This window comes from Odocoileus virginianus, chromosome 23, assembly GCF_023699985.2.
Source record: "Odocoileus virginianus isolate 20LAN1187 ecotype Illinois chromosome 23, Ovbor_1.2, whole genome shotgun sequence".
Taxonomy (NCBI): Eukaryota; Metazoa; Chordata; class Mammalia; order Artiodactyla; family Cervidae; genus Odocoileus; species Odocoileus virginianus.
This window is the reverse complement of record NC_069696.1, coordinates 34,635,355-34,649,286: the sequence shown is the minus strand read 5'-3', so window position 1 is coordinate 34,649,286 and position 13,932 is coordinate 34,635,355. Positions and strand designations below refer to the sequence as shown.

At 42.8% G+C, this 13,932-nt stretch overlaps 1 protein-coding gene across 2 annotated transcripts in view; it reads left to right on the top strand.

Annotated features, from left to right (window-relative positions):
- Nucleotides 1–13,932, top strand: part of TMTC1 (transmembrane O-mannosyltransferase targeting cadherins 1) — a 288,889-nt gene that overhangs the window by 194,387 nt on the left and 80,570 nt on the right. For both annotated transcript variants that reach the window (XM_070453869.1, XM_070453868.1), the window contains exon 10: nt 5,135–5,302. In XM_070453869.1, coding sequence (XP_070309970.1) covers nt 5,135–5,302 — 168 coding nt within the window. The remainder of the gene's footprint in view (nt 1–5,134; nt 5,303–13,932) is intronic.

Below are 13,932 nucleotides of genomic sequence, written 5' to 3'. Positions count from 1 at the left end.
TGCTCTTAAAGACTTATAACTGGTCTGTAAATTAGACAGTTTGGGTCAGTCTAGGCTTTGATAAATTATGTTTCTTGAGGTGCATTTACAGATCTACCACATTTTATTGATGTATTAGAGTTCTAAAATACACGCATGAACACATAGACATTGTCCTTGAGAACACTGATACCTGTATGCAGTTCAGAAAACACATCCATGTGTTATTTCATTTACTGTGTGCAACAGCCTTTCAAGGTGATTGTAGTACAAACAACTTCGCTTCATGGATCAAAGCCTTGTCATGGCAAAGGGACATGCGCAACTCAGCAAAGCTAGGAGGCATGCTGTGCAGGCCCACCCAAGACAAATGGGTCATAATGCAGAGTTCTGACAAAACATGGTCCACTGGAGAAGGAAATGGTAATCCACTCCAATATTTGTGCCGCGAGAACCCAATGAACAGTATGAAAAGGCAAAAAGATATGACACTGAAGATGAGCCCCTGCCCCTAGGTTGGAAGGTGTCCAGTATGCTACTGGGGAAAGCAGAGGGCAATTACTAATAGCTCTAGAAAGAATGAAGCAGCTGGGCCAAAGCAGAAACAACACTCAGTTATGGATATGTTTGTCAATAAAATTGAAGATATCAAGGGAACATTTCATACAAGGATGGGCACGATAAAGGTCAGAAACAGTAAGGACCTAAGAGAAGCAGAAGAGATTAAGAAGAGGTGGCAAGGGTACACAGAATTATATAAGAAAGGTCTTAATGACCCAGATAACCGCAGTGGTGTGGTCACTGGCCTAGAGCCAGACATCCTGCAGTGTGAAGTCAAGTGGGCCTTAGGAGACATTACTATGAACAAAGCCAATGGAGGTGACAGAATGAACATTAAGAAGTTTCTCGATACCTATCCCAGCACCCCTGGGATGCGGAGCTAAGGAAATACACAATAGATGCCTTTCTCTAGACTATGAGTAAACTTTCACCTCCAGATACATTCCATCTTTTGGGATATTTCCCCATCCATCAAGTGTTTGAGATAATAAATGAAGTGGCAATAAATAGGGACACTGATGAGTCTGGGCTCACAGAACTTCCAGCTTCTGGATTCAATCTGATCTGAGGAGCCCCCATTGACTCCTGGTGCTTCCTTTGCTAGAGCATCAAACACTTGTTTTGGGTCTAAGGTTCCAGGGCTTTGTTGTTGGGGTCAGCATTCGTGAGACCAAAATAAGATCTTAAGGCCAAATAATTTTCCAGACAGGGATTCAACAGATCAGTTTGAAGTTAATCAGGGATGTGTTTCATTTAAACTGTCTAAAGTTGGGACTTTTTTAGAGTAATAAAATAGGAAGAATGTGTCTGTCTTGTATCATTAATGCTACTTATAGGTACACCCAGTGGGTAATTTGAGCTTGTTAAGTTAAAAGGTAGAATTTCAGTTCTACCTTAACAGCATAAAGATTCTCTTTGCTGCATATAATTAAACAAAAAGTGAAGCTAAAGCAAATTTCATTAAATGTTTGGCCCAGTCATAGAGAACTGTCATCTCTCCAGGTTGATGTAAATGGGAAGGGAAAATGTTCTTTTATCACTTAAGAACTTCTTTCACTTAAGGTTCCTGAAAGTACATTTGTACTATTTACAGGATGATTAACTGCTCACAAAGTTCTCAAACAACTGGTGTAAACATTTTTTTTATTCTAATTTGAAAGGACAGACATTGTTGCTTCCTATTTCCTATTCAGCTCTCTTTGGATTTGCATCTTTTAAGGGAGAGATGCAAATTTCTTTCCTTACTACAAGTGCTGCATGCTGAGTGGCTTGTCAATAAAATCCATTCAAAATTGGAGATACCTGTGGCCTGTGAATGAGAGAGCATTTCTATGCTGTCTTCTCTGGGACAGTCACGGTGCTTCTCAAGCGTGCTTTGAAAATGCCTCTCTGTACTGAGCTAAGCCTTTCCGCAGCCAGTTGGGTTCTTGGTTCTCCAGGTTATGATGTTGTCAGCTGTCAATGGTTTGCACTGACTCCTTTGAGCTCTCTGTGGCCATCTCTAGTCAGAGTCCACATTTTCCTTCAACAGGTTAACTGGACCAAACTGGAGTCTGGTTTCATTTGCCTGGAGGCCAGAAAAGTATGTAGTTTCTCATTTGCTTGATTTTTCCAGTTTCAAAATGAGGGCTTGCACTGCCCCAGCAATGAAGAGAGCAGTCGTACCCCCTGCAGCTGAGAGCTGCCATAAAGCAGATGTTGAAAGATGAAATGTCATAACAGAGAAGCATCTTAATCTCTGATATTGTGTTCAAGTTCTTAAGAATGTGATATCCTCTAAGAAATTTGCAAACCTAAATGGAGATTATTTTATATGGCTTAACATTTCTTTAAACCATATGTCAACACAAGGACTTCTGAAAAGAAAATGACTGTGTTACTTGATCCCAAGGCCTGTGCTGAGTGGAAGGAATGCTGTTCCCCTTCGTGTTGGCTGTAGCAGGTCTCAACGACAGGCCTGAGAGTGGAATCTGGCCAACCGCCTGTTATTATAAATATATTTTTTTGGAACACAGCCATGCTCATTCGTTTACATAAGTGTCGATGGCTGCTTTCCTGCTACGTAGAGTTGAGTAGGAAGGACAGAGGCCATATGGCCTGAAATATACTCTCTGGCCCCTTAAAGAAAAAGTGTGCCAACTCCTGAATTACAACAGAATGTTAGGGCCGTGGGACCTCTGATCTGACTCTATTCCTAGCTTTTGGAGCTGTGGGCAAGTTATTTAAATTCTCTAGGACTCTTGAGAGTCCCTTCAACAGCAAGGAGATCAAACCGGTCAATCCTAAAAGAAATCAACCCTAAATTTTCATTGGAAGGATTGATGTTGAAGCTGATGCTCCAATACTTTGGCCACCTGATGTGAAGAGCCGACTGATTGGGAAAGACCCTGATGCTTGGAAAGACTGAGGGCAGAAGGAGAAGGGGACAACAGAGGACGAGATGGTTGGATGGCATCATCAACTCATAGGACATAAGTTTGAGCAAACTCTGGGAGATAGTGAAGGACAGGGAAGTCTGGTGTGCTGCAGTCCATGGAGTTGCAAAGAGTCAGACACAACTTAGCAACTGAACAACAACAATGAAAGCTTTAGTTTCCTCATTTATGAAGTTGAAGATACTGAAGGTTAGGTTTTTTAGTTAGATAATATATTTAAAGCCAGTACTATCCTTGTTCCAAGCCCCACAGATATTGTGGACAGGTCCACATAAAGCTCTTAGCACAGCACCTGACGTGTAGGAAACACTCAACAAGAGTGCAAACGTATAAAATAGTTCATTTGGCTGCCGTTATCTCAGTCATCCTTGTCTTCTGCCACGTTCCCCTGGAGTTGTTGGGATCCCGGTGTTTCCCTTCCCCACCGCTGGCAGCTCTGTTTCCCACAAGGAAACGGTTAACAACCATTGAGATTTCGTGAATGGAGTGCTTGGGAAGGGAGTAGGCAAAGCTATGTGATGAGGTGTGAGGAACACAGGCATCCACCAGTCAAGGCAGAACCCCAGTGTCAGGACAGTAGATAGAGTGTGGACGCTGGAATCCAGAATCCCTGGGGTTTTGTGCATGAGCTGCGTGACCAAGTTCAGCAAATGTCTTTGTCTCTCTTCTTCGGTATCAGGAATTCAGCGCTGCTAACAGTGAACCCTAGGGATGTGAGGATGAGCTGAGTTCCTGCCAAGAATGTGCTCAGCACATCAGATGTGCTCAATAAATATTGGGCCTCTGTGGTGCTGCTTTATGAAGGCAGGGGGAGAAGACAGCTGGTCTTGGGGACAAGGGTGCCTTCAGAGTGCACCTCCTGCGTTTCAGCACCTGGTCCGCATGTCACCTTTTCAGTGAGGCCTTCCCTAACCATCCCTATGAACAGCTCATCTCCCCTGCAGCCTGGTCTCCTGCCTTCTCTTTCCTACTTGATTCTTCTCTGCTTAACGTATTGTATCCTGTGTGTTCTGTTCTGTGTTTTACTTGCCTCTTGGCTATTTTTTCCTTCCATGTGAGTTCCAGGAGGAGAGGAATGATTGTGTTATCCACTGATATGTTCTTGATGCTTGTAACTGTAGGAGGTACATATTCTGTGTTTTACCTATAATTGTATTTTTAGTGCCCAGCATACTGCCTGTCACATACTAGTGAGAGAACAAATAAATAATTGAGCCAAGTAAATGAGTTGTATTGATCTAGGGCTTCTTATAGTATTAGTGTCTGACTCATATAGGATTTCTTTATACAAGCTCCCTTCATTGTTAAAATATTCTGTAATAATTTATATTGTCATCTTAGGAAAACAATGAGTATTGACTGAAATGTACAGGCTAAATGTTTCTGTTTTTCTGAGGCCAGTCAGTAGGCAGGAAGCCTCTCTGCGGGTGCATAGATGATGGGAGGGATCATGTTCCATCCACCAGGCCGAAGCTTTCAGAGATGTGACAGCAATGTGCCAGAGTCCCACTCTAGGATTCTTCTTTTCTCTTGGGAAAGCCAGGCCACATAGTCAGCATGAGAATCAGATCAATGAAGCTTGTCCATGATGAGCTCCAAACTGCCAGGCTCTAGAGCTGGCCTGTGGGAGGGTTTTCCTTCCCACAGGAAGGAAGGCTATAGGACTTTGGCCAGAGTGGGGACTTACCAGGCCGCATTTTCTGGAGACCAAACCCAGTGCTCGTTAGTGACCAGAACCCCCCTCAGGCTCTGAGAGTCCCTCGGGGACTGGGTCTCTCCAGCCTCAGGGCCCAAACTTGAAACATGGCGCCCGAAGGGCTATACAATGTTAGGAACACGAGGGAGATTGGACTAGAGGGTCCAGTCAAGACCCAAGAGCGTACAGGATGGACTTTTCTGGATGCATGAGCTGATGACATATAGGAGCGGGAGCCTACAAGATGAACCTGTGGTTCTCCACACTCGGGCAGAGAACTAGCAAATGTGCTGGTGGAGCCCACTGGAGCATTGACGTGGAAATGTTGTATCTGACCAGGGAGGTTATGTCTGTTTTTCTATCATAGCACAGGCTCTGTTTGAAAGTTAGTTGCATGGGATGGAATGCTCAGAGGCCTCCGTCACACTCTCAGACCCACCTGCTTCTCCACTTTCTTTTCCAGCATGGGCTACTGCATTCTTTTCGTGCACGGACTGAGCAAGCTGTGCGCGTGGCTGAATCGTTGTGGCGCCACCACCCTGAGCGTGTCCACGGTGCTGCTCCTGCTGCTTTTCTCCTGGAAAACCGTGAAACAGAATGAAATTTGGCTGTCGAGAGAGTCCCTATTCAGGTATGACTAGCGGGATAAAAGTGAATCTCTTCCCCTTTATGTCTTTGCTTATGTATTTGTTTCCAAACAAACCAGGTGACATGGATCTGGTGGTATTTACTACTCCAGAACTGTTTTTCAATGAAGTTATAAATGGAAGGTGTCCTTTTATTTGGGGTTTTAACTTCAGGTTTTTTTTTTAATAGTATATAAAGTTTTATGGGAGCTCATTCTAACCGAATTGATGAAAATAAGGATCACGGGAAGTTTTGGGGAGGTCTGTGAATTGAGATGGAAAGTCTTAATGATAAGCTGGGCTGTAAAATCAGCTATAAACAAAATGAAACAATAAGTCTAATTCCATTGTTCAGCCGAGTGAATGGGAAAGGTGAGCGCACAGCAAGAAGGAAGAGAAATGCAGTACATTTTCTTTAAAATGTTTCAGGACATTAAGTCATGATCTGTGATCTAGTTGCTTTATTTTGAACATTAATTGTGAACAGGAAATGGTTTCTCATCTCCTGGTAGGTTTTCATATGGTGTAGAAGCTGTTTCAGAATATAGTGAAGTGTTAGTCACTCAGTCGTGTCTGCCTCTTTACAACCATTGACTGTTGCCATTGACTGTAGCCTGCCAGGCTCCTCTGTTCAAGAGATTCTCCAGCCAAGAATATTGGAGTGGGTAGCCATTCCCTTTTCCAGGGGATCTTCCCAACCCAGGGACTGAACCCTGGTCTCCTGCAATGCAGCCAGATTCTTTACCATCTGAGCCACCAATATAACAATGTCCTAAATTTTGTAAACTATAAACATCCTTTGGGTCACTCATTATGCTGTGTTTCTGGACTTGATTTGTCTCACTGATGCCACAGTCCTGGAAACCTTCACCTGGGCTCCTGGCTCAGCCACACCTGACCTCCCAGGAGTATTTCCCAGTCTCTAGGAGTTCCTAGTTTTTGCCTGCCTCCAGCTTCTGTCCTCATTGTGGCCCAGTTGGCCAGTTCAGTCAATGTGGTTTTATTTGGTTCCCTGACCACCTAGTACCCTACACTTACTCTTTGGAGGCAAACAACTGAAAGTGTGTAGCAGACTGGTTGTCTGAAGAGTCTGTCTTGAGGGGACCTGAAAACTTGCAAAGAAATGAATGGAGGGTAAATGAATGAATGAAGAGTCGGGATTACTTTTTAAAACAAGAAAATATAGGAAGAACATAGGGGAGCACCCAGAATTGGGGAGCAAGTGAGGAAACTGGTGTGTAGCAGACTGGTTGTCTGAATAGTCTATCTTGAGGGGACGTGAAAACTTGCAAAGGAATGAATGCAGGGTAAACCTACCCCAGTTTTCTCTCTTCACATCACAGTCCCGGGAAGATAAAGTCTTCTAACTGAGTCTGAACTTAGGTCATGTGCCTGCCCTTTGTCCCCCATCAGGGCACTGAGATGACAGAACTGGTCAAAAACTCTCCTCTGACTTCCATGGGGGGTGGCGCGGGGAAGTTAGGGCAGGAAGAGCCCCTGGGCTTCCTCTGAGATAACACAGCAAAAGGGAATTCTCCACAGGAAGTCCACTTAAAACAATATATCTGATTTTGCTTCTTGGCAGTTTAACTTTTTTAATAGAAAAAAATGTAATTTGGCATGCATGTCTTTATTTATTATTACATGTCATTTATTCTCATTGTCATTATCATTGTCACCATCATTATTTCCATGGGTCCTGTAGGGACCTGTTGCTGTGTTTTTTGTTTTTTCTTTTCCTCCTCTATGAATTGTTTTTAATTTTTAGGCTGCAGAGCCTGTTCTGTTCCTGTCCTACCCCTGACTTCAATGCAGTGCTTACAGATGACAGTGAACTCGTTCCCTCTTACTGCCCAGTGCTGAGGTCATTCTGTAAACACAAGGGCATGGAAGTTCAGGAATATAACTTCCTCCTGGTTTCTGTTAATTCATTTTTTCTTTCACTTTCAGTAGTCAGTGATTTTATGAGAAATGTTTAAATGGTTCTGCCCTGTGTTAAACCTTCTTGAGTATAAGTACTGAGTGATTACATTTTATAATGATGTTTACTGCTTAATCAGAGCAACTCTGGGGATGGATTCTGGCAGACAGTGGTTTATCTCAAGGATAACAAGTTAGTGTTCAATTCCTATACAACTGATGCCAGCAATTTTAAAAAAGGAAAACAAAAGAGCAAAACACTCATTGACCTTGCATGCAGAGGCTTCTGGTTTTTTAGATGGGAGCATGTAGGAAGTGAGCAGTTGATTACTAAAACACTCCACATGTGTACATAAAGAAACTTTGTGTCTGAGATGCCTTTGGTGATCAAATGGAGTTTTGTGTAATATGCAAATCAAAACTATCAATAGGTTTTAGAAAACTTTACCTATTATAATTTATTTATATTCTGAGAAAATTTTAAGAATCTGAGACTTTAACTTTTTTCTTTTTCCTTTAAGACCAGATGTTTGTATATATTCATCTTTCCTGAGCAATGTTCAAATTAGTTGAACATTTACCAGGAATCTTTGAGTCATGATAGGATTAGTGGTTGGTGTGGAGTACGGAATTAGGCTTTTTAGCTTTGCTCCAAGTTCCACTGTTTAATAGTTATGTGATCGTGGGTGAGTTACTCAACCACTTCATGCCTTACTTCCTTTATTTTAAAATTTAGGAATTTGGGATTAACATATATATACTTCTTTATGTGAAACAGATAACCAACAAGGATCTACTGTATAGCACAGGGAACTATTCAATATATTTATTCAATATCTTGTGATAAACCATAATTATATATGTATACACACACACACACACACACACACACATATATATGGCTTCCCTAATGGCTTAGCGGATGAACAATCTGCAGCCTACAGTGCAGGAGACACAGGAGATGTGGGTTTGATCCCTGGGTTGGGAAGATCCTCTGGAGAAGAAAATGGCCTGAATCATTTTGCTGTACACCTGAAACTAACACAACATTGTAAATCATCTAAATTTCATTTAAAAATTTTTTTAATAAATTTTTAAAAATTTAGAATAATGATAGTGTCTATCTTCTGGTAGGGGCTTCCCAGGTGGCACTGGTGCTAAAGAACCCATGTGCCAATGCAGGAGACATAAGAGAGGTGGGTGGTTTGATCCCTAGGGAAGATGTCCAAGAACATCACCCCAGAGAAGATCCCCGGGAGGAGGGCATGGCACCCCACACCAGTATTCCTGCCTGGAGAAACCCATGGACAGAGGAGCCTGGTGGGCTACAATCCATAGGGTCACAAAGAGTCAGCACGACTGAAATGACTTAGTACGCATGTGCACCTTCTGCTGTATTTATAAGAATAAAAGAGTGTGTTAAAGATGCCCAGGGCAGTATGATAAACACTATGTAAGGTTATTGCTCTGCATTGTGTTCTAGGACATGAGCAAGAAGTGGGTTGGGGGAGAGACTAGAGGAGCCTGAAGTCTGGATGGGAGTCAGATGCATGAACACATTTTAATATAGTGTAGCTGGTGGTAGAGTCTTCCCTGGTGGCTCAGTGGTTAAGAATCCGCCTGCCAATGCAGGAGATATGGGTTCAATCCCTGGGTCAGGAAGATCCCCTGGAGAAGGAAATGGCAGCCCACTCCAGTATTCCTGCCTGGGCAATCCCATGGACAGAGGAGCCTGGCGGGCTACAATTCATGGGGTCGCAAACAGTCGGACACAACTTAGCGGCTAAACAACAACAAAGCAGGTGGTAGACAAGAGGAAGGGCAGGACACTGTGTAAGTGCAGGCAGGTGACTGTAATCAACCCAGCCTTCAAGGGCTGTTCCCCTGTGGGCCTGAGCTCGGTATGGTAGGATGAGGAAAACCTAAAGTAGCTGCAATGGTCAAAACCAAGAGCTGGCCCACTGAGTAAGAAAAAGTTCTAGATAAGCTGATGTCCTTACAGAGGTCCTGATTCTGTTTTCTCCTCTGTTCCAAACTATAAACTCATTGACCATCCTGGGTCATATGGTCTCAAGAGCTCTCTAATTATATGGAGTGGTTTTGCTTGGCAATACTATGAGCAATCTTACAGAATATCTTAGGACAGACCTTTGTGTTAGAGAAAATCCAAATTTCAGTCAAGTCCCAGTGTTTCCAGCTAAGGCCTCCTCCCACAAAAAAGATGGCACTGAATGATGTATTTTTAGGAGATACCAATGCAAAGTCACCTCACATGTTTGTACATCTATTCTTGAAAACCTCTCACACAAAAGCATAAGAATCCGGTACTTGTGTCTCACCAGGGTCTCAGAGAGAGAGAGTAGTTTGTCCAAGCCAGACTAGCTGTGAAAAGGCGGAGCCAGGATTTGAACCCAAATCTAATGTAAAAGCCAAAGAATGTATATACTTCACCACACCTATAGTTTGCTTTATGTTGTCTAACTTAATCTCAGCCCAGTGTAAACAGAGACAGACAGACAGAGAGAGAGACAGATGGAGACAGAGTGAGAGATATTTGTAATCATAGTTGCAAGGTACATTTTCTTTAATCTCTTAGAACAGGAAATTATTCTGCTCTCTAATCTAAGGAGATGGAAACTGCGTACATCCAGCTGAACTGAGTGATACCCCAGACTCATGCGTGTTTGCAGGAAATTGTACCAAAATAACACAATTTGATTAAATATTTTCTTCCTGTCCCCCAAATCTTCAAAATACCTCGAATGACAAAGATAGCATATTTTGTTTTGCATCCAGTTTGGGGTCTCTCTGAATCCCATTCATGAACTGTTTAAATGATCCATGGACCACCCTTAAGAATTTATGGCCTAGATCTTCCTCCCTTTCTGTAGAAAACACATTTCTTTTTCTTCCTCTGGAATTGCTGAGCCAGAAAGATAAGCAGACCTCCCAGGGCAGAGAACAGAAACCAGAGATTGGCAGATTCCTTTGTAAAAGCCAGACTATAAATATTTGAGGCTTTGTGGGTCCTCTAGTCTCTTTTATAGCTACTATGTTGCTACCTCGGGAAAGAGGCCGAAAACATTTTTGTAAAAGGGTAAACCTGTGGATGTGTCTGTGGCCCGTCAGGCCGTAGTTTATTTATCAATGATATAAACATAGTCACAGTGACATTCTAATATACCTAGTATCTTGTGGTACCTTTTTAGTTTATCCAATATTAACCAACTTCAGGAATGATTCTGACCATATATTGGCCTTGGTTGAAATCTCTGCTCAACTGTTTACTCAGTCTGTAACCTTAGAAAATGGTCTTCATCTCTCTGAGCCTCAATTTCCTCATCTACAATATGGAAGGTACAGTATTCTACCCATCTGATAGATTGTTGAAGGAAAGAAAGGAGATAGCCCTTGGAAGTGGATGCTTAACTCAGTGCTTGATTTAAAATGAACCTGCATAAGCACTGGCCATCCTGAGTGTGGTGGTGGAAACCTCAGGTTAAATAGGGTCACAATCGAGGAGAACCACAAATTCTTACTTTCCTTTCCTGTTAACCTCTGGCTGAACACTACTTGTTTTTTAAAAATGTTTGTTTTCTAATCAGGAATTTGGAGATGCTTTTCCTGACCTATTGTTCCATTAATATCAACAAAACAAATGTTTCTACAAACTTGGAGATGTACCTGAGAGAAGTGGCTTGATATCTCTGGTATTTTTCAAGTCTTCTGCAAATGAGAGGTGTGAGGGAGAAATGCAAAGTGCATGAACACAGACCCTGCATTCAGAGGGAGACTTTTATTCATAATCCTTGTTGTGGTTATTAATAGGGCTTCCCTTGTGACTCAGTGGTAAAGAATTCGCCTGCCATTGCAAGAGATGCAGGAGATTCGGGTTCAATCCCTGGGTTGGGAAGATCCCCTGGAGAAGGAAATGGCAATCTGCTCCAGTGTTCTTGCCTGGGAAATCCCATGGAGAGAGAAGCCTGGCAGGCTACAGTCCATGGGATCGCAGAGTCAGACACGACTTAGCAACTAAACAATAGCATTAACAGCAGTCATTAATAGGGCTTGAGATCCAGCGCCATAACTTATGAATCCTACATTCCCTTGTGGAGTAAGTATGTGTAAGGCTGCACATTCTGTTAAGACAGTTGGGACGACTGAATCTCAGCGTCTGGGTAACAAGCTGAGGAGGCTGGCCCGGGAAGGAGGGGCAACCTGGCAACTCAGAGTGACACTGAAAGTTTTGCCTTTGGCTAGTTTATCTTTCTTTCTTCATAAACTGTTCATTGTAAAATGAGAGACTGGAAAAACATAGCAGGAAAAGATTACGTAGAGAACATAAAGGTCAAAAACAACAATGGGAAATAACAATGGGAAAAGCAGTATAGTCACAGGATTTCAGTTACTCCAACCACACCCGTTTGCCTGCTACAAATGTTACTACTTCCTACTGCCATCCTTGAACATGCCCTCATCTTTGCAAGGACGTGTTTTCACAGATTGAACTTGGGTGAAACAAAGCGACTATGCTAATTGCACAAAGGGAAGGATCAACTCCAATAAATATTACAGTTATATCTATGCTGAAATCAAATTTATCTTTAAAATCTCCCTGTCCCGTGCACTATATAGTTTTGGAGAGAAAAGTCAGACATTTTCCTGTATAAAAATTAAATTTTTAAAAAGCCATCACTATCACTCTGACCTTGGTCCTGCCCTGTGACTAAATATACTTTGGGTAATGTCCATTTGAAATGTTATACTAAAATTCTAGCTTTGTTTGTTAGCTAGTGAGCTGCACTGTGGGGGTAATTGAAGAGATCGATGACTTCACTGGAGCACCCAAATGGCAGCGTTTGTAAGTCTTTTGTTTTGGGTTAGTCATCTTACAGTAAGAGGATTCCTCCAGTCTCCTCCATAAGACTCCAATCCTGGCTACCAGTGTGCAGAGCTTTGCATGGATACCACAGGGTTAGGAGGATCTACCGTCCAGAATGCATATTGTCACTTAACCTACTTTGGAGGCCAGCTCCACTGGCCCTAGCTGTATCTGCTGTTTCTGAATGCAGGATCTCTGATTCAGTTCTCTAGAGAGTAACATGCATGCGTGCTAAGTCGCTTCAGTGTCCGACTCTTTGCGACCCCCTGGACTGTAGCCCACCAGACTCCTCTGTTCATGGGATTCTCCAAGCAAGAATACTGGAGGGGGTTGCCATGCCCTTCTCCAGGGGTCTTCCCCACTCAGGGATCGAACCCAAGTCTCTTACATCTCCTGCATTGGCAAGCAGATTCTTTACCACTAGCGCCACCTGGGAAGCCTCTAGAGAGTCAACTTCCTGCCTTTTGCTGGGAAGGGAAAGAATAGTGGAATAAGTCACTGGAATGTGCCGGGCCAGGAAGAGGTAGCTAGGGCCATGTATTTGACCTCACCTCAGCAGTTCCGCATAAAGCGGAGTCTGCTGCTTTCACAGGATGTTGCCCTTGGCTTGGTCTCTAGCTTCACACACTCCCTGTACGTTCTGTCCTCTGGAGAGTTCCTCAAGGAGCCGGCCGGCGGGTTTTAAGTGAGATAATCTTTGCTGGTCCTGCTGCTGCTGCTGCTGCTAAGTCACTTCAGTCGTGTCCAACTCTGTGCGACCCCATAGACGTCAGCCCCCCAGGCTCCCCCGCCCCTGGGATCCTCCAGGCCAGAACACTGGAGTGGGTTGCCATTTCTTAAATGCCTGAAAGTGAAAAGTGAGAGTGAAGTCGCTCAGTCTTGTCCAACTCTTAACGACCCCATGGACTGCAGCCTACCAGGCTACTTCATCCATGGGATTTTCTAGGCAAGAGTACTGGAGTGGGGTGCCATTGCCTTCTCCTAAGGGGCTGTTAATTTTTTTTCTTTCATTTATTTGTTTGCCTTTGCACATTTTTCTTTATTTTAAAATTAAAAGCAATTTTTATTGACTTATAACATTAAATGGCTATTTCAACAGAAGTTCAACAAGGTCATAATACCCTGGCATATTTCGCTAACAGATTTAACACTTTGTATGGAATTTCCCTAGTGTTCTTACCTTTAAACTAAATGAAAATAAATGAAAAAATTAAATGAAAATATGTCACCTAGAAGAGGTACCGCATTTGAAGTACAATTGCCCAAAAACTAGATTGTCATCCTGTCTCCTTCCTCTTACCTTTAGCCTATTCCCCTCCCACATTTAACCCACATAAGTTCTGGAATTTTCTTCCCAGATAGCTCCCAAACCCATCTACCTTCATCACTTCCCTGACACCACCTCCTTGCAGGTAAGGGAACAGACACTCTAGAAGCAAATTCCTTGGGTCAGAATCCCATTCTTGGTACTTACTACCAGGCTTATCTTGTGCAAAGTGAATTTGTGATGCAGTTACAAGCGGCTACAGATATTCCTTCTTGTATCACCTTCAAAACTTCAGTGTTACCCTCTGGGGCTCCCAGGGTATTTTGTTTTGCCAGTCTGAGCAGACTAATACCCTCATCACTTAAGAAGATTTTAACTTTTCTGAGCCAAACCTCCTTTCCTTACCTGCAACTTGTAGAATACTTATTAATAATTACACCTGCCTTTAAATAAAATTAGCCCTGGCTTTGTACGTGGGAAATGTTTATTTCCAACAAACCTTAGTAAGGAGGCTAGTCTACAGTTATCCTTCTTGTAATGATTTATTTTTATAGACAATATCAATT